The sequence below is a fragment of the Nicotiana sylvestris genome, chromosome 12 (assembly GCF_000393655.2).
Source record: "Nicotiana sylvestris chromosome 12, ASM39365v2, whole genome shotgun sequence".
In the NCBI taxonomy this organism is placed as follows: Eukaryota; Viridiplantae; Streptophyta; class Magnoliopsida; order Solanales; family Solanaceae; genus Nicotiana; species Nicotiana sylvestris.
In genome coordinates this window covers 3,293,666-3,319,825 of record NC_091068.1, presented here as the reverse complement: position 1 = coordinate 3,319,825, position 26,160 = coordinate 3,293,666, and the positions used below count along the sequence as shown (strand labels likewise).

The 26,160-nt window shown below is 33.0% G+C and overlaps 3 protein-coding genes and 1 non-coding gene across 10 annotated transcripts; 2 read left to right on the top strand and 2 right to left on the bottom strand.

Moving 5' to 3' along the window:
* The first annotated feature begins 6,314 nt into the window (after positions 1-6,314).
* LOC104229748 (uncharacterized) lies at positions 6,315-7,840 on the top strand. Of its 3 annotated transcripts, none has more exons than XM_009782443.2 (2): positions 6,315-6,456; positions 6,815-7,840. In XM_009782443.2, the coding sequence occupies exons 1-2, from the start codon at positions 6,397-6,399 to the stop codon at positions 7,427-7,429; spliced, it is 675 nt and encodes a 224-aa protein (XP_009780745.1). In that variant the 5' UTR covers positions 6,315-6,396; the 3' UTR covers positions 7,430-7,840. The 3 variants fall into 3 exon arrangements, 2 of the variants coding, with proteins under 2 accessions (XP_009780745.1, XP_009780746.1); XR_011404205.1 differs by having other exon boundaries at positions 6,366-6,569; positions 6,815-6,903; XM_009782444.2 differs by having other exon boundaries at positions 6,366-6,595.
* Positions 7,841-8,463: 623 nt separating this feature from the next.
* LOC104229749 (uncharacterized) lies at positions 8,464-15,393 on the bottom strand. 2 transcript variants are annotated; one of them, XR_011404204.1, is made up of 10 exons: positions 15,023-15,393; positions 13,209-13,274; positions 13,057-13,134; positions 12,760-12,792; positions 12,556-12,638; positions 10,003-10,064; positions 9,851-9,905; positions 9,493-9,563; positions 8,935-9,403; positions 8,464-8,722 (listed from the first exon to the last, which is right to left on the bottom strand). XR_011404204.1 is itself a non-coding variant. In XM_009782447.2 (9 exons), the coding sequence occupies exons 1-9, from the start codon at positions 15,294-15,296 to the stop codon at positions 9,370-9,372; spliced, it is 756 nt and encodes a 251-aa protein (XP_009780749.1). In that variant the 5' UTR covers positions 15,297-15,393; the 3' UTR covers positions 8,909-9,369. The 2 variants fall into 2 exon arrangements, 1 of the variants encoding a protein (XP_009780749.1); XM_009782447.2 differs by lacking the exon at positions 8,464-8,722 and having other exon boundaries at positions 8,909-9,403.
* Positions 15,394-19,651: 4,258 nt separating this feature from the next.
* On the bottom strand, positions 19,652-19,724 carry TRNAK-CUU (transfer RNA lysine (anticodon CUU)). The gene has a single exon. It is a non-coding gene; the product is annotated as a tRNA-Lys (tRNA).
* A 2,579-nt stretch (positions 19,725-22,303) lies between these two features.
* On the top strand, positions 22,304-25,601 carry LOC104229751 (uncharacterized protein At4g22758-like). 4 transcript variants are annotated; one of them, XM_070165427.1, is made up of 4 exons: positions 22,304-22,829; positions 22,980-23,050; positions 23,760-23,967; positions 25,117-25,601. In XM_070165427.1, exons 2-4 carry the CDS (start codon positions 23,045-23,047, stop codon positions 25,353-25,355), a joined length of 453 nt encoding a protein of 150 aa, XP_070021528.1. In that variant the 5' UTR covers positions 22,304-22,829; positions 22,980-23,044; the 3' UTR covers positions 25,356-25,601. The 4 variants fall into 4 exon arrangements, with proteins under 4 accessions (XP_070021528.1, XP_070021526.1, XP_009780752.1 ...); XM_070165425.1 differs by having other exon boundaries at positions 22,980-23,094; XM_009782450.2 differs by lacking the exon at positions 22,980-23,050.
* Positions 25,602-26,160: the final 559 nt, after the last annotated feature.

Here is a 26,160-nt window from a genome sequence, read left to right as displayed (position 1 = left end):
TTTTCTCCATTGAAGCCCTTTGAATTTATAAGAGATAATGATAAGGGTATTTTAACGAAAAAATTAATTTTTAGGGATTTTTACATAAAATTAGGAGGAGATATTAAAGGAAAAATATAGGCAAAAAAGGTAACCAATATGTGTAGTAACGGGAGGGAAAAACATATGAAAACAAACAAAATAGAAAAATAAAAATTACAAGAAAAGAAAATTGATATTGTCCAATCTTTGAAAGCAAAACAGAAAATGAGACAACAATTGCAATCCAACAAAATGGAAAAATGAGGTTATTTAATGGCATAAGATATAATTCTATGAATTAAATCTGCCAACTTAAGTGTAACTTACCCTAGGATTTCATCCCCCATGGCTGGTTTTGTTCCAAAAATAATGTATTAACACCGCTGTTTTGATTGGGTATTGCTGCAAACGATCGAGAATATTCTTTCGAGTTTATATCTCAATTTTGAAGGGTTTTGGTGAAAATTAGAGTTGATTTTGGATGAATTTATAGATTGAAATCGGAAGATGTATTAAAATTGTATTTAAGTTGTGTTATGTTGTAGTTATATTTTTATTATTTGAATATTGTATGAAAGTTGAAAAATAATTGTATCATGTATGAAATTTGTATTTTAGTTATAAATACTTTCTTTGTGTAAAGTTATTGATATATATCAAAATTGTATTAAGAGAGGAAGTTTTGATTGGAATTTCAGAGAAGAACAAGAACACACACATAAAAAATATATATAAACCATATACAAAAGACATATTTGTATAAAATTTGTATGAAAATTGTATTTAAGTTGTATGATATTGTATTTATTTTTAACAGGGTAAAAATGATGCATGAAAGTTAAAGGTAAGATATAAATAAGTTGCATACTATATAATTAGTTGTATAAAATTTATTTTTAGTTTATATGTTGTTGAGGATGTATCAAATTTATATCAAATTTAAATATTCCGGCATTCAACTTGTTTGGTTTAGGTGATGTCTATCGTCATTGTATCTATTGCTTTGGTTTGATGCTACTTTCTGGTTCAAGCTATTAAAATAATTTTATAAAATTTGGTTCTCAATTAATTCTTGAACTATTTTACGTTACTATGGTTCGACTTTATTGGAATTGTTGTACTACAGTTAAGGCACTATTGAAAAGAGGGTACGAGAGAGGAAAATAAGGAAAACTGGTGTAATTGAATCCCATAATTTAAAGCTCTAATAATGGATTGTATATAAAGAAAAGAAAAAAGAGAAAAAATGAAAAGACTATAACTGAATCTCCTAATTTAAAGCACTAATAACGAATTGTAGATAAATTATAAAAAATTCTTATTTAGGACGGATAATATACAAATTAGAATAATTTTAATAAATAAATTTCAAATATTATATATGAACGAAAAAAATCTTATTTTTATTACGCTGGGCCTCTATTTGGGCCATTGTACATTAACCGGAACGTTTGGAATTTAGACATTTATGTAGAGTTGTTGTATATAATGGCCCATTTTCGCCATTAGAGCTCTCATATGTATGGTGAAGGGGTTCAATTATATCCTTCTGCCGGAAAATTGTACTGTATATATGCATAAAATTATTTCTTTTAGGTATATATGTAACTTATTCCTCTTTATAAAAAGAAAATTTTTAGTGTAGTTTTTTTTAAACCCTTGTTAAAGTTTCTAGACGCCCGCTTCTATCTTCGTTTATTCATTCTTCTTTTATTCACTATTCACGTGGCAAATGCACAAATAGCCATTCTCAGGGAAGCTATTTAGAGATTAATTCATATTTATTTTGTCCTGAAATATTAAACTAAAAATCGTAACTATAGGACAATTCAGGATATTTTTGTACTGAAAAATTGAACTGAAAAAATGAAATTCATAATATACTGGCTAATTTCTAAATAATACCCTTTAAAGTGGCTAACTGGTGTCATTTCTACACTATTCACGGGTCCACTCTTATCCAAAAATAATAATTGTAAACAAACAAGAATTTATTATGGAAAATGGCTCATGCTTCTTATCCAGAGTTGAAGTAACAAGCATATGTTATAGTGAATGGGTGGCAATTTGAGCCCAAACTCATTTAACCCGTCCAACCTGCCCAGAGATTAATGAGTTGGGTTACAAACATTTTAGCTCATTGGTTAATTTGGGTTCAACCCAAATTAACTCATTATATTTTATAGCTCATTTTGACTCATTAAGCAACCCAAATACAATCCATGAAACTCACTCAAAACAAAAAGGTATCTCAACCCAACTTATGTAGAAATTTATTTAGTTACCCCAATTTTACTTTTTTTTTTTGTTTTGTATTTTCAATTTTCTGTTATTTTGTTTTTCTGCACCATCCACCCCTCCCCCCTCCCCGCAAACCCCTCAAAAAAAAATTTACTTTTTTTTATTTTTAATATTCTGTTTTCTGTTTTTTTTCATTTTTTTGCACCGTCCACCCGCCCAACCCCCCAACCCCACCCACAAATTCTTTTTCAACTTACACATTGTAAGGTAAAAAGGCTTTTTTATGCAAGATGAGCATGGTCTAAAACATGGTTCAAGTTGGGCGAGTTGGGTTATGACCCATTGTTTAGTCCATCTTGACCCAACCCATCTTACCCAAGTACACTTTGGGTTGGGTTAGGCAATGACTCATTTATTGACCTAACTCATCTTGACCCGCCCAAATTCAATCCAACCCGCTCATTTGTCACCCCTACACTTATACAATTATCTTTTAACCATGATCAAATCTTACAACTATAAACTCGTGTATTTTGTGACTATATATTAAAAGGCAATACTGTTAGGATTAAAGTATTGACCACTAAATATGGGACCATATATAAAATAAAAAATGAAGCTGTAAAATCTTAGCTTAAATATTAAGCTATGATGCTTAATTTATACAACAAAAAGACTCCAACTCCTTAGCCAACATAAAATAACAAAAATATTATAACTTTATTGATTGAGGGATAATAAATATATAAATATATCCTGCTTGAATCTTACATAAACGTGCATATTCAATTATATTAAAAGGCAACACGGTTTGGAGTCTATAAAACCATACTATATAAAATGAAAATGAAGGTTTGAAATCTTAGCTTATACATAAAGCTATGATGCTTAATTTATATTTAAAATCTCTGGCTTTCACTAACGTTGACTTTCTCAAAAATAAAATAAAATAAAGTTAATAAATATTATAACAACATAAACCCTTGGGATATAAAATTAAGTGATATTAACAAACTATAAAAAGAAATGTGAATTGAAAATTTCTCTTTTCAAACAACAGATAGAATATTAAATATGCGGCAAAAATACATATATAGTACTTGTAAGTAGGTGTTGTATGGGGGTGGGTGGGTCCTTGGTGACATGAGAAAAGTTACAATATTAAGTAGGGGTTTCGTATTAGAAATTTCATTAAATATAAATAAATATTTAATTCTAAATCTAATAATTAAAACGAGCTAGGTTTAATGATAAATTTAAAATTTATAAACTTTAAATTCTGATTCTGCGTCGCGTCTGTTCTAAACAACAACAACAGAGAACAATGAGGAAGGAGTACTAGATAATATAATTATTCAAAGTCAACAGGAATATATATATATATAATTCTTGACTTACGACCATTAAAAAAAGTTATAGTGGAGTAGTAAATATTCTTTTATTTTTTAATTGAGATCTCAAGTTCGAGTCCTAATTATGGAATAGCCTTTCATAAAGACCGCTTTTCAGAATTCGGGACCTAACGATTTTCAGTTCGTCACATGAACTGAATGACAATAGTCTTTTATCCTTTCACTTTGTTTGAGCTGAATTACATTCACCCTCTACCTTTTTGTGAAATGCATGTTGCAATCAAGGGCGGAGCCGGAGTGTGCAATGCGGGTTCGGTCGAACTCAGTAGCTTTTATTCAAACTCTATATTTATCTTAAAAAAATTCATTGAATATGCACAAATATTATTTGTTTAGAACCCAATAACTTAAAAGCAATATAATCTCGAACTCATAAGGTTCAAATTCTCGCTCCGCCTCTGAATCTACAATCACAAGTAAGTGATTTTTCGAGTGGAATTTTACCTCCTGAAATGAAATTTTTCGACGTGAATCCGAATTAATCAGACTAGTGAATACCGAACATCAAGCGAAAACAAAAAAAATCTGAAACTAGAGGTGATAGTACAAAAGATATGGTCATAGGAAGTACACATGACATGGCAATCTCACCGAGTAACCGGCCAATGAGGTGGGAGTATATAATATATGGTTTTTTTTTTTGGTAAAAGATAATATATGTTTTTTTTTCTTTTTGGTTAAAAGATAATATTTGTTTTTTTTTTTTGGTCAAAAGATAATATATTGGCAGCAAAGATTCGTTTAGGAAGAATTGGATTACATAAATAATGACACTAATTGGTCTTAGCCTCAAATAAAAGTAAGCTCCTATATACGCGGTGTTTACCTAATTAAATGACATTTTAAGGGGTGAAATTCAAACATAGCCAGATTTACGAGAATCATTCAAAAATAATCACAATTTTAAAAGTAATCGAAATTTAGCCACTTTTTATGTAAAGATAAATCTGAACGAAAACACTGTTCAAAATTCGGAAAAATACTCCAGCATAATATACTGGAGTTCAAGTATATTATGCTGGAACTCTATACTTGAACTCCAGTCTAATATACTGGAGTTCCAGTATAATATACCGGTCCATCATAATATACTGGAGATTGGAGCACCGGTGCTCCAAACTCCAGTATATTATACTGGAGCCAGCAAAGTATACTGGTCCAGCATAATATGCTAGAAGTTCATACACAGGTGCACTAAACTCCAGCATATTATGTTGGACAGTCTCTGTTACAGCAAAATAGTGACTACTTTTAATGACTTGGCAAATGTTGGCTATTTTTGAATGATCAGTGTGAAAACTGTCTAAATCGTGCTATTTTAACCATTTTAGGATATGTTATATACACCTAAGGGGTTGTTTGTTTGATGATAATTGATGATAAATTGTAATATTTCACATGAGATAATATAGTGGCGTTTGATTGGCCGTATAAGAAGAATTAATTGCCTCTTAACTAGTGAAGTATTTCATTGACTGTATTACATAGTTCCCTATTATGAGCGTGTTTGAAACTTTGAATTGTCTTTTAAGCTGGTCAAATCAGTTTTTAAGCTTTTTTTAATGGTTGGTAAAGTTAAAAAGTACTTAAATAAGTTAAAAAATCTTTAAAACAAGTTTTGGCTCAAAAGCTATTTCTGCTGAAAAGTCATATTTTTTAATCCAATCCAAATATGCTCTAAGTATTTCATATCTCCTATATTGCTGTTATTTTATTATGCATTTTTATGGTACTAATATATCGTCTCATGTTGCTTTTTTGAGCCGACGGTCTCCCGGAAACAGCCTCTCTACCCTTCGGGGTAGGGGTAAGGTTTGCGTACATATTACCCTCCCCAGACTCCACTTGTGGGATTATACTGGGTCGTTGTTATTGTTGTTGTTGTTGTTATATCGGAATCTATGCATTACTCCCTTCGGTCCATAATTAAGTAATTTGTTTGCCTTTGGCACATCCTTTAAGAAAATACTATTGTAAGTCCTATAGAAAAAGGGCATTCCAACTAAATTACCCGTAATTAATATTTACAAATTATTACACCTTGGCATATGTAAATAAGGGCGAATTTTAAAAAAATAAAACTAATTCATTCTTGATTATGTAAATAACACTTATTTTGGACTAAAATAAAGAGTCTAAAAAATCACTTATTATGTACCCCATTAAGTTATATCGGAATCTATGCCTTACTCCCTTGATGACATAATTATACATGCCATCACATAGGGATCAGACTATTTAAAAGCAAGAATTTCTTTTTAAAATAATTCATATATATATATATAATATTTTTTTATTATTAATCACCGCATAAGCACTCCTTATAATGATTATCCATATATAACTAATATGAGAACCAAACCACCCCTAACAGCGAGAAGAATTTTGTATGTCCTATGCAATTTTATTGATTATAACAAATTATTACTTTAATTTTGAAATTACTAAAATTTAATATTCAAATTTTAATCCAAATCTTCCCACGTTGGATTTGCCTGGATTTAATGTCAACTCTCTCAAACTGACCTTTTCCCTTTCATACTTATTTAATTTTTGGAAGGTCACCAATTATCTTCTCCTATAAAATCTTAGACACAAATTTAGACTTTTTTATCTTATCATAAGCATTATCTATTTCACCACCTTTGAAACTTCGCAGCAAAGAAAAACACAACCAATATAAAGAAAATTTCCAAGAAAAACTCAAGTATTATACAAAGAGATGAAGATGGTTTGGTGTCCTGAAAAAGCTTCTAAAGCTTATCTCGATACTGTCAAATCAGTAAGTCCATCATTTCTATTTTTATTCGACAATATATATGAAGCGAAGAAGAGCCTTGGCACAACGGTAAAAGTTCAAGCCGAGAAAACAGCCTCTTGCATTAGAAATGCAAGGTAAAGTTGTTTACATAAGAGCCAATGTGAGTCGGCTCTTTCCTGGAGAGCTTATTGCGTCAGATATCTCTTAAAATATACATGAAACTTATCCAGAAATTAGAGTTAATGGATTTAGAATCCAAAAAAAACTTTTGTCGCATGCTAAAAGTATCCTGAAAACTGTGATCTTAAACATGTCATGATATTTATTTTTTTACCATAAAAGTATCTCATTTTTTTTTCTTTTCTCAATCTTCCTGCAGTGCGAGTTACTTCAAGAATCCAACGTAGCAGAATTAATCTCAGCAATGGCAGCAGGATGGGATGCACAAATGATTGTAGAAACATGGTCACGACGTGGGGACGACGCTACATCAACCAGTATCGGCCTCTCTATCGCCAGCAAACACACAGGTGGCAAACATATTTGCATAGTGCCCGACGAAGATTCAAGAATTGAGTACACATTATCAATGGAAAAAACTACCGGAATATCGCCGGAAGTTGTCGTTGGCGAGCCGGAGGAAACAATGGAGAATTTAGTAGGAATAGATTTTTTGGTAGTAAATTGTGAAAAAAATGATTTTTCAAGAATATTGAAGGTGGCTAAGTTAAGTCATAGGGGTGCAGTTTTGGTATGTAAAAATGTGAGTTCAAGAATTGTTTCGGATTTTAGATGGAGAAGTGTACTGGACGGAAAATCAAGAATTGTACGGTCCGTTTTTTTGCCGGTAGGGAAGGGACTGGATATTGCTCATGTGGGGGCTGCCGGCTCCGGCACCGGCGAAGGGAAGCGTGGTACCGGCGGGAAGATGGAGAAGAAATGGATTAGAAGGTTTGATAGAGAATCTGGTGAGGAGTTTGTGATTCGAAAGTGAAATTCTTTTGTTTTTGTTTCTAACAAAGAAGAGGAGCCTGGGCTGCCTTTTTTTTTGTTTCTAACAAAAAAATTGTTCTTGTTTTTTCTTGTCTTTCTCTTTCATTTCTTTTGCTATTGTTTTTACTTTTTGGGGCATTTTTGGGTGATGTACAAAGATCATACAAAGTTGACAACAGATCTGTGGTTTACCAGTATTGGTTTATATGCTGGTGTGATTTTGTTGACATTGAGTTCATGAGCTGTACATAATAGTTTGAGATTGTGAGTGAACTTGAAGTAGCATTTGTAACAAAGAGAAAATCATTAGATGTGTTATGAAAGCTAGTATTTTGTATTTGCACATGACCTTAAATTAGTCATTCCTTACTTTTAGTCCCCAGTTGTATATAAAGGCTCGTTTGGTACGAGGGATAAGGAATAGTTAATCCCGGGACTAAATTTAAGAAGAGTTTATCCTATGTTTGGTTGGTAGAAAACTGCAGCATAGTTAATCCTGGGATTAGTTATCCCGGGATTGTAGTGTCTTTTTATCCCCATAGAAATGTGGAGTAACTAATATACGGAACAATTAATCCTGAGATAACTTCTTTCCAATCAAACGACCGTTCATCCCCTCCCGTGTTGCAGATCTAGAGATAGAACCCACTAATCAGAAAGACATGATTTACCGAGACTGTTCAAATAGGCATAGGCCAACTAAACAGCATTCTCATGGAAATTGATTTTATGCTTATGGGAGTAGTATGAGATCCGTAATTGGAAAAATATCACCTGTATGGGATCGTAGTATGGATCTGATTGAACACGCTCTGCGAGCCTGATAGACAGCTCGCTCATTGTCAGAGGCATCTTCCACTTTGTAATTGAAGGGTTCCAAACCTCGCTTGCAGAGCCTGATAGACAGCTCGCTCATTGTCAGAGGCATCTTCCACTTTGTAATTGAAAGGTTCCAAACCTCGCTTCTGATGGCTGATCAACAAAGAGTATATGATCTACTCTTGCTAACCCTCTATCGACAAGCCTTCCATACAATATGCAAAGTAGGAAGAACCAATAAATGGAACTATCTGAATTCGTACACGGATAGTAACTAGTTGGCAGAATTTAAAACTGAAGACTACTGATACAAGAACCAAGTCGTTCTAATAAAAGCATAAATAATGAAGATGGTGACACTGACAGCCTATATAAAAGGACATCCCATGTTTACGCAGACTCCGAAGAAGGGCCACATTCCAAGGGATGTGATAGAAGCAACCTCCTACCTTGACACAAGCATTACGGCTCGAACCTGTAACATAAGTCACGCAAAAATAACTTTATCATTGCTCCAAGGCTCCTTCTATAAGGAAGACCAATTCTAAAACCTCCACTGATATAAGTATTAGTTAACCAATGAGAGTAGCAAAACTGTGGATTGCATTAGCATATCCACCTTGGTACTTGTAAAGTGAAAAACTTATCCAAAGAAAGGAGATTTGAAAACTTAACATGCTAGCTTACCTTAATTTTTATTACAGCCCTTGAAGTTCGTGCTCTTAGAAACAATGAAACTTGTGGTTACAGCCTATGAAAATAACAATAGCATGCTAGCTTACCTTAATCTTTATTACAGCCCTTGAAGTTCATGCTCTTAGAAACAATGAAATTTGTGGTTACAGCCTATGAAAATTACAATAACCATACGAGTGAAAACAGCTAGAAGCTAATACGTGACGTCTGTGAAACTGTCATCTAGTTATATGTGGATAAAAAGAAACAATGTGCCAGTCTTTCGACAATAGCTCTTGATTTTTTTAGGACTGGCACATGGATCTCTTCCGCCACGTCTTTCAATAATAATCAACAGCAGAAGAAACTATTGGCCAGAGTTCAGCAAATTTTTGATATCAGAAATCAATCATCAGTTATAACTTCTTTTATATATGCACTTGTTTTTCATGCAGCATTCTTTTCCTTCCCCATGACAGCCCTGAAACCAACAGTGTTTTGGCACTAGATTACGGATACAGGAGTCATGAAAACAGAATCTGTGGAGAAGAAAATGGTTAGAGCTCTTACAACTTAGAAAGTTTTTTTGCAAGCCCGTCAGAAGGTGGCAGCGGAGCATATGAAGCAGCATTGATTATTTCCTGTTTCATCACCCATCGGAAGTGGATATTTACTATTTAGGTTTGCTCAACAAGAATCACAAGCCAATTAAAGACAACATTACGCTTCTTAGTGCCGATACATGATACTATCATTATATCCAACTGTGCTTATCTGTGGATACTTATCGTTATTCTATCTCTCTGAGCTAGATTTTAGATAGAACAGCCGCACCATTTCGAGAAATGTTAATTAGAGATTCTTATATGACAAATTTTCTCCTTCCTCAGTATATACCACATTTGTGCGAAAATACACACATTAATACCTGAAATTTCCCCAGCAATTTCTGCTTTTTTGCCACAACATCTTCAAAATTATTCCTGGAAAACAATAGAGCAGGATAGTATTATTACTTGGTAAACAACCAGGAAAAGAAAGCAAGAAAGAATTTGAAATCAGTAGAGAGCAGATTCTAACTCTTGTTTTCTAGTCTTAGTTGAAGTAAGCACAAGCTCCCCATCCTTGATCCGACTCTTTTCCTGTTCATGGCCATCAGAAAGTCATTTTCCTATAATAAAGTGCTAAGAAGGGGACGGCTTGATTTTGAAATTAAACACAACATAGAAGCAGTTCAGGTATTTTTGACATCCTAATTATCAGAACCAGCAGAGATTTTCATAGTTACATCAAGTAAGACAGGAGATAGTGCATGTGATAACCATCTCTAATTGGATACATATGACTTGTTTAAGTCATTTATAATGCTTTATATTCTCTAGCACTAGCATGTGGAATAATACTTTGGATGGAGGAGGAAGACCTAATACATTTTTTTACTAGTGGCTAACCAAGACCGTTTCAACAGGTACAGCCAGCCAGAAGTGTTAGAGTGGAGATACTTTATATTCATTTATCTACAGCTTTGCTCTCTCAGGTGCGAGCCTGATCCTTTTCATTGGACAAGCACATGAAAATACTAGGTAACAGGTAGTGGTGAGACTCAAATATAGTACCTCTACCTACTCTGATACAATGTTGAACTACGTAATCACTTCATCTAAAAGTTTATGTTGTTAAAACGGGAACACCTTTATCTAATTATTCTAGGTCTGCAACAGTTTTTCTACACTAAGGGCGTGTTTGGAAGCCCACTTATAATTGGATTTGGGCATAGTTGGATGTAATTATACAGTTTACTTGGTCAACATGCAATTGTGTGTAATCGAGGGGGATCGATTACACTCTACAATTACCGGAAGACTTTTCAAATTCTTTTTAATACTTCTTATATATACATATATTTTTTTTTGAATTGATAACTTTTGTATATATTGATAACATCAGTACAACCTAAATTTACAAGTAGGTGGTAAGTAGATGTGCTGGTGTGCAACCTAGCAAGATCCTAGTATGTCTACGATTGTCAATGTATCTTCTGTGTAAATCTGTTTACACCAAAAACAAAAAAGAAGAATACAATTGAGTTTGATCTTCTGTACTGGGTTGCTTCTATCTTCAAAACATCTAGCATTCCTTTCCCTCCAAACTGTCCACTAGATACAAGCCGGGACAGTCCTCCATCTATCTCTGTTAGTTGCTTCAGCACCAGCTTCTTCCCAACTATAAAGAACTTCATTAATCCTGCATGGCATTGTCCATGAAATACCCCTAAGACTAACAAAGATTTTTCATAGTTGGTATGTTATCTTGCAATGTAGAAATAAATGGCTAACAGTCTCAGCGTTTTCCCCACATAGGAAACATCTTGAACACAGAGAAATTCCTCTTTTTATGAGATTATCCTGGGTTAATACAGCCTCATTTGCTAGTAGCCAAGAGAAATATGCCACCTTATATGGAATCTTTGTTCTCCATATATGCTTCCATGGCCAAACATCTATCTGAAGATCATTTTGATTCAAAATCTTAAATGCATCCACCTGATAGACCACTCTGTTGTGCCTCTGCCACCAAAGTGAATCCACCCCGTCCTGTAATCCTTTAAATGCTTCCAGCTCTTTGTAGAGGTCAGTTAATCTTGTTATCTCTCAGTCATTCAACTATCTTCTAAGAGTGAGTTCCCATCCTTGATAACTCCACATATCAGCTGTTGTCCTATGCTGGTTTTGTGCCAAACCAAATATATCGAGGTATCTTTCCTTTAGGCATCCATGTCCCAACCAAATATATATACATATATTTGTCACACAATAAAACTAATTTACATGTTCATATGAAAAAGCTTATTTAAATATTTATAATTAGCTTTTATTTAAAATAAAAGAATATCCAACTATGTAATCACACTTGTACAACCAAACATGACACTGGGAATTGCACATTGATTACGTATTGGCAAACACAAGGTCATTGTAATTAATATACTACTCCCTCTGTTTCAAAAAAATTGGCATAATTCGGAGTACGATGGTCAAACTACTTAACTTTGACTGTGAATTTGGACATAGATTCTTCAAGTTTTTGAAAATAAAATTTATATTTTTGGAAACTACATAAAAAGTATTATAAGTCATAATAATTTATAATTCAAAATATTTATAAAATATTAAAGAAAAGCGTGGTCAAAGAACAACCTCGTAGACTTCCCAAATAGTAATAGTGTCAATCTTTTTGAAATGGAGAGAGTATGTAATTTAAGTCATCGTCATTCAACCAGATGGCATACAATCAACACATACACAATAAAGATTCAGAGGTCTAGTTTTTTTGTTTTCTTAAGGATTCAAAGGTCTAGTTATTTACTTTTTAAGGATTCAAAGGTCTAGTTATTTGCTCTTTAAGGATTCAAAGGTCTAGTGTTTTGCTTTTTAAGGATTCAAAGGTCTAGTGTTTTGCTTTTTAAGGATTCAAAGGTATAGTTAATTCCACTTGAACTTCCATGAAGTCAACTTGGAATTAAGAGAAAGAATGGAAATCCAAAACTACTGAAGCAAGATGACGAAAAACAGGGCGACCAAATTTCACCTGACATTTCCTCAAGGACATAACGTAAAGATAAAAAACACTAACCATGAGCATGATCCTCTCCCTGACTCTTTCACTCAACCAATGAGCATTTTTGACATCAAGCTTCATAATAATTTTTGTGCCAGCTGCAGATAAAAACAACTGTCTTTGGGATTGCATTTACAGAAGACATGCTGTTCACATGTTATGTCAAGTCAAAGAACAACCTTATCAAAAAAAAAATGTCAAGTTAAAGAACTAACAGACCTGTGTTAATACTTCTAACACGAGCTTTGCTTGCTGCAAAAGGAAAACAATTTCATTGATATTACACTTTTAAGAGTCAACGTAACAACAACAACAACATACCCAGTAAAATCCCACTAGTGGGGTCTAGGGAGGGTAGAGTGTACGCAGACCTTACCCCTACCCCGGAAGGGTAGGGAGGCTGTTTCCGGGAGACCCTCGGCTCAACGGAAGAGACAATAATATCAGAAAAGAAACGAAAGAAGAGATATAGAGTCAACGTAACTGCTGAACATATTCTCTAAGATAAATCTTTACCTGTACTAGTATTTGGCTTCTGATTTCCTTTCTTCCCTTTCTTCGTGTTAGGCTTGTTTGTCTTAGTCTTTGTGCTTGCTACACAGAATATCCAACTTTCTCAGACATATGCTCTGCTTACATTGGCCAATATTGTAAACCAAGAAGTCTACCTGTATTAGTGTCTTCTGTATGACTTCTGGAGTCAACATATCCCGCAAAGCTCACAGAAACATGACCTGCATGTGACAGTAAACGTGAAAAGCAAGCGGACCACCAATAACTAACATCTTCAACATACAGCTCCTCTCAAAAAGAAGCCATACTGTTAGAAAAATCTACTAGATAGCAATTGTATAAGTGGCAAGCTCAGAAATTCTAGGCAGAACACAATCACACATTAATATCAAACAAGCCTGCCCAATATGTATTTTCTAGTTTTCCCACCCATGCAAAAACATCACCCTTCTGTAATATGAATTTTAATTAAGCCAAATGATGACAAGCTAACGCCCTAAACTTTCCGCTCAACAGAAAAAGATTTAATCAAAGGGGTGTTAGGCTAGTGGCTGTTGTATAGTCACAAAGCTCGAATCCCTGAATTTACCTAATAACAAAGTGAATTATCAAATATATTTTTATTTATCGAAGATTAGCATCCTCAACCGCTCCTGAAACTTCATAGTAGAGAACCAATGCATAATGTTTCACTCATTAGAAAATAGGATCATTGAAAAATGCTTAGCTTCTCTATTTCACGTAGCCTACTCCGAATTCATGTAAATCATACAATTTAAATCTCCCATGGTGAAACAAAAAGCTAAAGTTCAACTACTAAAAGAGGCGGATGTAAGGAACTGAAATAATGGATGCATCTGCACCAATTGCCAAAACTCTATATCTGTCATTCTGCCATTAACTTCAAACTTCAGCACAAGGAACTTATCATAAAATCTCAAGCTAAAGATTCATCTCCTCACGCCAATACTCATGGGGTCCCTAAACTCTATGCATAAATTTACACTAAACTCTACCTATATGCTCCATCTATCCCCCAAAGTGATTGGCCCCTCAGAATATTCGTTCCTTGATTACAAACTCAATAAACTTTTGACCATTGGTCTCAGAATAATTGCAACTTATCCTAGTTTTCCAAATATCTAAATTTTAATTCAAACAAATGCATTTTTTTTAATCAGGTAAATTGTATTAATCAAAAGGGAGAGAACTCCCGTATACAAGAAGTATACCAAAAAGTAGAGAATTTACATCAGAACATGATTCTCTACAAAAGACGCCCAATCTCTATACAAATGGGGCCAAACAAATGCATTAATTTAGCCTGATTTATCTCCAAACATCTTGCTTGACATTGAAACTAAGTAAACTTTGACCAACATTTAGAAGAAATTCACCTTTTTTAGATCATGGTGGTGATTGGGCTGTGCACCTCAACTACTCCGTTGGGTACCTGCTATCTCCCACTACAAAGGTATTGGGTACTCCGCCCACCAAGTTTTAGATATATGGGAAGAAATCACCTAGGTATTTTTTCCAAAACTGGGATTTGTAACTTAAATATTTTTCCTTTAATTTCCAAAAATCTTAAGTTTAACTTTAAACAAATGCAATAATCTAGTCCAATTTAGCTCCCTTAAGCTAATCAAATCAACAAACAAATTGAGTATAACAAAATTCGAACTTGCGAATAAAGTAAAATTGAAAATATGGAATGTATTTAGGGTTATTTTCGCAATAGGTTCATTTCTGGTAGAATGAGTTCGTTCATCTGCTTGAAGGAGGAGTTTATACTTTTCCTTTAATTTCCAAATAACTGAAGTTTAATTTTTGAAAAATGCAATAATTTAGCCCAATTTACCTCCCTTAAGCTAATCAAATCAACTCTCTAAGCCAAAAGCAACACGCAAATTGAGTATAACAAAATTCGAAATTGCGAATAAAGTAAAATTGAAAATATAGAACGTACTTAGGGTTATTTTCGGAATAGGTTCATTTCCGGTAGAATGAGTTCGTTCATCTGCTTGAAGGAGGAATTTGTACACCGCCGGTAATCGTCGAGGAGCTGTTTTCTTCTCGAGGTAGCTGAAACTTGATGTCGACGACGCAAACCGTACAGGACCGCCGCTGACGACGGCGCGTGGCAAGGGAGAGCGCGTACCGTTGAAACTTGCTGCTGTTAACAATTTTTGATTCGACAATTGTCTGGCGATCTTAGTAGCTTGTTTTAGGATTGCTGCCATTATTGTGAAGAAGAAGACGTCAGTGGCCTAAACCCTAGGGACCCAGAAATCACAATTTTTAAGTTACGGTTGTTTATGGTTTATACTACGGCGGCGGAACCTAATTTGTTAAATACCGAATTACTATACCAAAATCGAAAATTTTGGTATTCCTTATGTTATTTGGTTTAAATTTTAAAAAATATTTGTATTAGATATAGTATTAGGTATTTTAAAATAAAATATCGAAATTTCGACACCGTACCGAGGTATATGTTATATTACATAATATACATATTACTAATTATAACATAAATATAAAAATTAAAATTTTTACTTTCCTTTATTTTCTAAGTTCATCGCTTAACTCTAAGTAAGTAACAAGATATTTTTAATGATCAAATTTATTCTTTTATGTACAGTTTTCTCTCTCTAAGTTAATATTTGCTAGTTTTGGACAAAACTTTTGTCAATAAATATTTTTAGTTTTGTACTTTGGAGCATTTTAATTCAGAATATTACATTCTATGACTTTATGCACTAGTTAGTATTCAAACTGAATAAACTAAAGTTACTAAACCGAATAAACCGAAACCGAAAGGATAAAAATTGAATCATACCGAATTTAATTAGGTACGGTATTGATATTGTATTTTAAGAAACCGAAAATCAAAAATACCGAACCAAAATATCTAAATACCGTACTATACCAACCGAAAAACATCCCAAGTTTATACTACATCGTCGCAAATGAAATGACAATTTTACTATTTAAAGCTTTTTCAAAAATGTCGTCTTACAAAATAGTTTAAAAATAGGATCTCTTGATATAATTTATCGTAAAAATTTACTTACTTAGCATAGTTTGACACTTTGACTGGAAGCAAAGTTTTAAGAAGAAATAAAAAATTTAAAATTTTTAATTTTAAATATATTATAATATTTGTGTTGTTATAAGATTTTTGAAATTTATGATCTTAATCATTTCATAAAATATGTGCCGTTACAAAAACTTATTATTAATGATAAAATAAGAAGATTATAGCTAAATTATTTTCAAATGAGATTTAGGAGCACTTTACCCCTTTTATAGCACCTATTTGGCACAAATGATATGTTTTTATATTTATAAATAATTTAAATTTAAATTTTTATTTTATTAGTAATGAGGAATTATCTTTTCTTATTTTATTTCCATCTTTCTAAGCCAAGGATCTATCAGAAACATCCTCTTTGCCCTATCGAGGTAGGAATAAGGTCTGCGTCACTATCCTTCTCAGACCCCATTTTGTAGGATTTTTACTAGGTCATTGTTGTTGTTGTTGTTGATTTTATTAGTAATGAGAGAAGTATCGACGTAATTTCATAGAGTTATTCGGTCTGAATGTTGTATGAAGAACATTAGCCAGATGACGGAACAAGAAGACCAGGATGTAGAAGATCATAACATGAGTGATTCAGCAGTATATATATATATATATACTAGTTTCTATGAACGTGCGTTGCACGTTAATATTAGCACATAATGGCTCAGTCAATTATTTATGTGAAGCAAAACCAAGTTTTATTAATGAGATAATTATATGTGATTCAGGAAGAAAAGATCGTGGTAAAGAAATTGACATAAAAAATACAATAATCAGTTAAATGCTAATAATCAATGTTACTATATTATGTTAGCATAGTACTTGAACTCAAAATAATTGAACATCTTCTAAACGGGTAAAATTAATTAATTTAACTAAGGTAGATATATTATTATGTACTTATAATTTAGAAATATACAATATGATCTTTCACAACCATTTATGGTGTAGTAGCTTTTGTTTTGTTCTAATATATCCTTCCACTTCATGTTCATCGAGAAGTACCGTCTAGACAAGTTATCAAAAAGTAAATACCGATAACTTAAAAATATAATACAAATGTACAAAAAAATATTATTTCTTCGCCCACAAAAGCTTAATTGCATACACAAACCTTCACCTCTTGCGTTTTTATATCCTATTAATGATCAACTTCCAATGTCATCCTCAAAACACCTGTAATAACTAAGAAAAAGCTACGAAATAATACCTAATCAACTTTCTATTATCTATTGAAATCCATCTAATTTAAAGGAAAAATCAAATAATTTGTAATCAAAAGTGGCAACTTGTGCTGGCAATAGCAATAACAAGGAGTTATAAGATCTAACCGGATAATAACATAGATTAGAAGATCTAACGATTCTATAATATAAACAAAGCTACCAAGATAACCTTTGCAATATTTGGAGATTCAAAATATTTTTTTGAAATCGGCTAATCAAATTGAACTATATAAAAGCCAACAAACCTACGCGTCTTGATAAGTTGACTATAATTTCTGGATTAAATATCTAAACAATCAAGAATAGGCTACCCATAATTTATAAATGTTATTTTTCTCAGTAACATAAAAGAAATATTTACCACGCAATCAGGTCTCTATAAAAAAACAAAAAGTTAATACCTCTCGAGAAGTTTGCCGAACTTTATTTTCTTCTTCTACCAAAGCTAAAAACTAATACTTCTTAAAAAGTTTATGATCTAGCATTTGGAATACGGGCTACTTTTATAGAAGTGTTCACTCCTCATTTTTCAGAATCAAATTAAATTGTAAATTTGTTTCAAATAGAAAATGGAAAGGAGATCAAAGTTATCTAAACCAATATGGTTATTCTCAATTTTATTCATATTTAAAAAGTTGAAATATACCAACTTGAAACTTGGTAGCCCCAACCATTCGGGATTTGCAGCGTGCAATTGTATAGAGTTTGATATAACATAGATTGTAAACTTCACATAAAATATCATTATTTTCTAAAATCAAAGAACACCTGAATTTTAAGACTTTCAGTAGGTGGCAGCAATTGCCTTTCACCCTGTCGGTTTAGTACATGATGGAGATATTAATCTCACATTACAAGAAAAAGCAGAATTTGCCATTTAGTTCTGGTTTTGTATTTCCCGTGAATATGTATTCTCATAAAAGCACCATGTTAAGTTATCAAAATTACAGAATGTGATTCTGTGAAGACTAATTTTATTTTATGCAAAGACTAATTTGATCTTATAAGATATCAATATTACAGAATGTGATTCTAACTTGGACTGTCAAAAAAAAAAAGGATTCGAATAGACTAATATGTTATGTAGATGAGTTAATCATAGATTTGATTGTATGATTTGTGTACTAATCATTGAAAGCGAGTTCTAATTACTCATTATTTGAGGAAGTTTTTTTATTATTCGCTACTTAAATATAGGAATTAAATCCCAACAGGAAAAGGTTTACTTGGAGTACTTTCTATCCAATATTATATTTATATCCTTTATTAAATTGCTTTAAGTAAGAAATATTTGAGGGATATTTTTGTCCACCAACATCACTATTTGTGCTTTTATAATAATATCGATATGTGTGTGTGTGGGTGGGGGGGGGTACTTCATTGTACGATATATATAGAATCCATATGTATAGATATCGTCATCTACATCCAGAAACCCGTATGGTTTGGATGAAGCTTGTACAGGTTGGGAAGGGGTTTTAATTGATCAAAAGAAGAATCTACTTCAACCGATATGCCCTTAGGCACGACCATAAAATCACTATCGATTAGATCTGTTGACATGCGTTTTTTCTTTCATTGCTTAAACGAATAAACTACAAATTTCAAAATTTTGTGTCAAGTTAAAGTGCATCACATTACTTAGGTCGGAAGGAATACTTATTTTTTACAGCTGAGTTGTTTGGTCAATGATTTTAGAATAAGCGGGTGTTTGGCTAAGCTTATAAGCTGGCCAAACTGGCTTATAAGCACTTTTTGGCTTATCTACTTGTTTGGTAAAATTAAAAGTGCTTATAAGCCAAAAATAAGCCAAAAGTCATAAGTTGGTCTCCCCCAACTTATCAAATTTCAGCTTATAAGCACTTTAGGTTTGATCAAAATATTTACCATTCTATCCCTAAAATACTTTTTTTTAAAAACAAAACTCTTCATATACCCAGTTCTTCAGTTGCTTATTATTAATTTCAACACTTTTATCCAAACACATAACTGCTTATTTTTTAAATCAGCTTCCACACTTAAAAGTGTTTATCAACTACTCTAAATCAGCTAAGCCAAACGAGCTCTAAATATAACTGCTTTTGAGTAATTACACAAACTCAAGAAAGTAATCGTTTGCCCAAAAACACTTTTAAAACCTTAATCATGCAAAAAGTTATTATTCTAATATTAACAAAAATATTATTTTAATTGATTTTGGGCCATCTTTATTCGCTATAGTCAAGAGGAGGTGATCTGTTTTTAGAACCAGATAAGGTGAATTTGCAAAGCCAAAAAAAAAAAACGCCCACCGTGGGGCTCGAACCCACGACCACAAGGTTAAGAGCCTTGCGCTCTACCAACTGAGCTAGACGGGCTTTTGTTCTGTTCTATATTATTTATTTATTTATATAACAACATCAGATTGGGCTTTACCAAAGCTATCAAATTCTCAAAAGTCAAACTTGCTGTGCTGCCGTTATGGAGTCACCCAATGCCAGTAAGGAGTCGTTTGGTAGGGTGTATAAGAATAATACTGAATAAAGTGTACTAGTAATGCAAACATTAGTTATGTAAAGATTATTTTTTATCCACTATTTGGTGTGGTATATTAAAAATTAAATTACACTGTATATTTTTTTTCTCTAAAAATTAGTTGTTTACAAAAATGTCATCTATATTCTTTAGTTTTAAGGGACTTTAAGAATAATTTTATCTTTAGTAGCCATGCTAATGCATATATTAATAGCCTTGGTATTACTAATACCACAGTTTGCTATACATTAGCTATACATAGGATAATGTCAAATAAGGTGTATAACTAATGCTTGTATTAGTTATACATAGGTTGAAAAAGTGTACCAAACAAGATACTCCTATTACTAATACACAAAGTTAATGCATGCATTATTTTCTCTAATGCACTCTACCAAACGACCTCTAAGTTATATTGGAACTCCTGAGCTCAAAAGTTAAGAATAACAATTGCACAACTCTTTCTTCGAGCTACGGGTGTACAAAGGAAACCGACAAACTGCACCAACCCGATAATCCGAGTCAAACCGAGAAAAAAAATCTGACTATGGTTTGGTTTGATTTGGTTTGGTGTTGGAAAAAAAAACCCGACCATAATTGGTTTGGTTTGGTTTTAACTAAAGAAAGTCAAACCGAAACTAAACCAACCCGACATTACATATATAGAATTTTTTAGATATATTTAATATATAAATATACTTATTGTGATGTAATTTATAAATATTTCTAAAAAATGTTCATAATTTTATCTTTTAAGATATTATTTTAAGGTTGTATTTAGAACTTTTGAATGTTCTAATAAGTTTTATAGCCATTAACACTAGAAAATAAAGTAATGCTAACAAAAGTCCAAACCAAAATCAAATCAATACTAATGCTAACAAAAGACCTTCAATTTAATACTACGAATGAGGATGTATTGAATATCTATTTTTTATTTTGCAATAATTTAGATAAAAATGCATAACTTATTTTTATTTTTTCTTTAGCGTTTAATCATGTAATTGATACTCCCTTATTAATCTACTTATTTTAGCATTACTTAGTACTTTTATATTATGTTTATTTTTATATGGTTTTTTAATTAGCAATATTTATATTAGATAATTTTATTGTCTTTATTGTTGAATATTTTAGGATAATGCCATGACACATCTCATATTTTGTATTATTTTCTTGGAAAATACTTTATATAGTTGTATCTTACTAGGATTAAAAAAATATTTTGAGCATAATTTTATATATTTTGTTCTACGAAGATTTTACCGGAAAAAAAATACGAAAAAACCCGAATAACTCGAAAACCCGAGAGGAAAAAACCCGAGTTTTATTGGCTTGGTTTGGTCTTTAGATTTAATAACCCGACACAATTGGTTTGGTTTGACAATTATAAAGTTCGAACCACCCCAACCTATGTACACCCCTACTTCGAGCCTTGTATCTCCCTTCCCCCTCTATCTATTCCTACACAAAACAGGCCTATGAAATATAGCCAAGTGGTAATGTATCAGTTTTTGGTACTGTCGTGCAAAGGTTCGAATTCTTTTAACTCCAGCTTATTTGTTTAGTTGGTGGGATGATGATTAAAATAGTCGGCATTTCCTTTGAAATTCCCTTAAGTATTAAAATACTCCATCTCTCTTGAGTCTTAAAAGTTAGATTTTGTGCAAGATATTTTACCTCTAATAATTCAAACTAATACTATGTATCAATGTTGATGTTTATATTATTAAATTTGGTAGCATATACTTTCTTACCTTTTTCAAATTAGTTGTTTCAATGAATTTTGAGTTCTTTGAGTTTTCATGGTTTATACACTATTTGTTTTGGATAAATAATGTAACTATGCTTCTCCTGAGTCGACACTACTAGAAAACTGCCTAAAACCGTCCAGAAATACCGACTGAAGCTGGTCGATTTCGTTAAAAAAATTAAAAATTAAAATATTTTGAAAAACCGACCCGAAGTCGGTCGGTTGGCCGCAGTCGGTTTTAGCCGAATTTCTAGTAATGCGAGCGTTTATCAGAAACAATTTCTCTATTTTCACAAGCTAGGCATAAGACTTCGTACATATTAACTTCCTCGGACCTTACTCGTAAAATTACATTGCGATTGTTATAGTTGTTGTTGTTGGGCATTGTACTAATACATCTTTCTCGAGTTTAGCGTGTCTTGTCCATTTCAAGCAATGGTCCAGGAACATGAATCTCGGTTTTCTCTTCTTTGTCCTTGTTCTTCCCCTATGCAGTAAAAATAATGTACCAAAAAAAAAAAGGAAAAATATTACTGATACATTAACCATTTTCCACGCAACCACGTTAAACATCTCAAACAACTGCCTCTACCACGAAGCAACCACCTTAAAAGTCCCAAAAAAATAACTTTCTTTACTATGAAGCAATATATGAATTCCATTCTAGACTTCCTTCTTTCCTTTACATCACATAGAAAAATTCAACCACGGGTTTGCAGGTTCGACAAAACTCAGTATTTTGTGTTTAAAGATCTATATATATGTACGAAAAACAAGCACTATAAAGTTAGATATATATTTCAGAATTCACTCTCTCATCCAGAACTCACAACGTCTAAATTCTAGAGCATTGCTCGTTGATTATATGTCCGAAAGACGTCTCGGGCAAAGAATTCCAATGTGCGAGAGAGCTAGCAGTAGCAATGTACGAAAACCATCATTTCCCCCCTTGAGTTATGGGAAGAATAATAGGACCGTGCCGCGACGAACATCAAAGCAGAATAGGAAGAGAAAAACTATAGAAAGATGTAAATCTGAGCCTTGTCTTTGGAGAGTTAATGGAGTTGGTGATAATGACGATGATCGTCGAGATGTGACGACGTCGTTGGAGGTTCTTTTCCGGCCACAAACTTGTTCAGATATATTTTTTTCACCGGATTATTTGAATAATATTCCTTCTCCGCAGGGTTTTCAGGTAATTTTCTTGTTTGAGACTGAAGCGTTGAAGTTATTATTGAATATGAAGCCTTTTATTTAAGTATCTAGATAAACGATATATATATATATTTATCACAAAAAAAATTGTGAGATAAACTCCTTACCTCACCCCCCTTGTCACTTAAAGGAAAAGCCAGAGAAGGGGGCCTGCTGGAAACCCTCGCCTTCGGCTCCATACTGAAAAGGCCGGCCATGAAGGTATCTCAATGGTCTATCGGAAACAATCTCTCTGCAGGGTAGTGGTAAGGCTGCGTACATCTTACCCTCTCCAGATTCTACTTGTGGGAAACTACTGGGTTTATTGTTGTTTACTTTGTTGTTGTAAGGGTTTTTTTAGTTGTTCGTTATTTACATAACACTAGAAATTTTTTTGTGATAACCAAATACTAGAAAATGATATAAAGATGGTAGTCACAACAAATCTCTATATATAGGAATGGTAATGATAGTTGCTATTTATACATAGCGAAGAAAAAAAATTAAAAATTTTGGTAAAACTTACTCTCAAGACTGAAGTAAGAAGAGTATAATTTAATTGATGACAGTTTGGTGCACTAAACTGTCATTCTGTAAGGGTCAGAGCCAGTGGCGAAGTCAGGAATATTTCTAAGAGTATTCAAACTTGATAAAAAAAGTAAAACAAATCTCCGGCAAAATGGTGTTTAATATATGTTGTATACCTTTAAAATCTAATATTTTACCTATATACCAATAATTTTCCGACGAAGGGTGGTCAAATGACCATCCTTACCAGAATGTAGCTTAGCCCCCCGTCGGGGCAAGGGCCGGACAATGTATATCTTAGTATGCAACCTTATCTCATATTTTTGCAAAAGGCTGTTTCTACGACTTTATATACATATATACTGAGTGATTCCTAAATTCTATGAAATTTAACTTGTTGCAGGGGTACAATAAAGATGCCAAAGTTGTGATTAATGTCACAGTTGAGGGCACTCCTGGACCAATTCGAACCATGGTTAAGTTAGGATCCAGTGTGGACGAGACCATAAGATTTGTGCTAAGCAAATATAAAGAAGAAGGTCGCAATCCTCATCTTGATGAAATTGCTTCTTCATCATTCAAATTATACTCTTCTTACTTCAGTCTTGAGAGTAAGTCCTACTAAAATTTTAACTTTTTTTCATCTCTATGTATATAGATGACAACTATCATTACCATTCCTATCGAAATCTGTTATGATCAGAGTCGGATCCAGGATATAAATTTTTTCGGTTCAACTTTTAAGAATCTTAACGTTAAATTCATTATATTTTTTAACTTATGACAAGAGGGGTTGCTCTGATGGTAAGCAACCCCCACTTCCAACCGAGAGGTTGTGAGTTCGAGTCTCCCAAGAGCAAGGTGGGAAGTTCTTGGAGGGAAGGATGCCGGGGGTCTATTTGGAAACAGCCTCTCTACCCTAGGGTAGGGGTAAGGTCTGCGTACACACTACCCTCCCCAGACCCCACTAAGTGGGATTATACTGGGTTGTATTTGTTGTTGTTGTTATTTTTAACTTATGAGTTCAAACCTACAATTTGTTGCGATTTTAATGAATTTTTACTCATAAATTTATATTCAGATGAACCCGACGCCTCTAGTCTACATCTACTCCTGGTTGTGACTACCATCTTTAAATCGTTTCTAGTGTTTGAGTTATAAAAAAGATTCTCTTGAAATGGGGATACTGACTTGTTCGGGCAGATCAAAAGTTATTTTCCTTGCAACTATCTTAACTCTTTTAACATAATATCACTTATTTCAACACACTTAACGTTGTTATTAATCTTTAGTATAAAACATTTCATCAAACTCTCTCCTATTTTTTACTATTATTAATCTTTAATATATACTTTTCCGTAAAAAAAAATTCCACTTAGTATTAGCCAAATAATTTTCAAGAAAATGTTTTCTATGAAACTTCCATTGTACCAAGTACCAGAGGCGGATTCGGGATTTAATGTTTATAGGTTCCTGCAACGACCTCGAGTAAATTTTCAATAGTAACTGGGTTCACATTGAAATATTTATAGATATAGTGAATTTTTCGAATACATCTATACTGTTTTGACAAAAGCTACTGGATTCACGTGAACCCATAAATCGCACGATGGATCCGCCCCTGCCGAGCACCCTAAGTTGTATGCACATTAAGTGTGATAATTATTGGTTAAACATATTGTTTTAAAATTCACTTGCCATGGGTAAAATTTGTCTTTCAAGTATTTTAATTATTTGTTTTTAATTATGTCTCCAAATAGGCTTGAGTAATTCAGATATGATTGGAGATGTGGGGAGCAGAAGCTTTTATCTTCGCAAGAGTAATAATAATGGAAATAATTCAAGAAATGCAGAAATAGCAATGGAGATTACTTCAATGGAGGCAAATTCTAATCCAATTCTTGCTATCCCAGGATTATTTGCTTTGAATATCAATAAAATGATAAGAAGAACAAGCAAGTTTTGGAAATTCCTTGGTTGCATACAGTGTTTTGGATAACTGGTTAAGTCAGAGGCGAATATAGAACGGATTCAACAGGTTCAACTGAATTAAAGGAAGTATACATGTCTCTCCCTCACGGATATTCTCCACAGGGAGAGAACTCAGTTTGCCGCCTGAATCAGTCCCTTTATGGACTTAAACAAGCGTCCCGAAATGGGTTTGCAAAATTTTCTTCTGCTTTACTGGATGCTGGTTTTCTTCTATGTACTTTCAACTGGAATCTCTGTACTTGTGCAAAAAAATGTAAATATATCAAAAATTCACATTTATTATGAATGTGTATTCACATTCAGAAAAATTCACATTTACTATAAATTATTGTTTGAGTAACATGAGTATTAGAGTTGTTACTCTACATATTATTGCTCCTTTCCTCTTTACTGTATCGAGGGTCTATCTGAAGCAGTCTTTCTACCCGTTCAGGATAAGAGTAAGGTTGCGTATATCCCACCCTTTCCAGATCCTACTTGTGGGAATTCACTAGATTTATTGTTGTTGTTGTTTCCTCTTTATTTGTCTTATATCAGTCAAATGCATATCTTAAAGATGTGAAAGCGTGTTTATCTTATTAAGAAGGATACGCGTTGCGAGGTGTTAAGAAGGATGCGCGTTATGCTTTTTTTTTGTGCACACTTAATTGATCCAACTATTTCATATTCGCGCCGATATGGAGTCACTAATAGAGATAAAGCGCTCCCTCCTAAAAAAAATTATAACACCCATTTTCAAACGTCTAACTATTGTTTCGTGTTGTCAAAGATTTGAACAATGAAAATAAATGACGAGTGCGTGATCGAATCGA

Excerpts from the sequence above, each read along its gene's own strand:
- LOC104229748 (XM_009782443.2), top strand. The coding sequence starts at position 6,397 with ATGAAGATGGTTTGGTGTCCTGAAAAAGCTTCTAAAGCTTATCTCGAT. Across the intron at positions 6,457-6,814 it reads ATCTCGATACTGTCAAATCA|TGCGAGTTACTTCAAGAATC; the intron begins GTAAGTCCATCA and ends ATCTTCCTGCAG.
- LOC104229749 (XM_009782447.2), bottom strand. The coding sequence starts at position 15,296 with ATGGCAGCAATCCTAAAACAAGCTACTAAGATCGCCAGACAATTGTCG. Across the intron at positions 12,793-13,056 it reads GAAGCCAAATACTAGTACAG|CAAGCAAAGCTCGTGTTAGA; the intron begins GTAAAGATTTAT and ends TTCCTTTTGCAG. Across the intron at positions 9,906-10,002 it reads ACTAAGACTAGAAAACAAGA|GAATAATTTTGAAGATGTTG; the intron begins GTTAGAATCTGC and ends ATTGTTTTCCAG.
- LOC104229751 (XM_009782450.2), top strand. The coding sequence starts at position 22,500 with ATGTCCGAAAGACGTCTCGGGCAAAGAATTCCAATGTGCGAGAGAGCT. Across the intron at positions 22,830-23,759 it reads CTTCTCCGCAGGGTTTTCAG|GGGTACAATAAAGATGCCAA; the intron begins GTAATTTTCTTG and ends AACTTGTTGCAG. Across the intron at positions 23,968-25,116 it reads TTCTTACTTCAGTCTTGAGA|GCTTGAGTAATTCAGATATG; the intron begins GTAAGTCCTACT and ends GTCTCCAAATAG.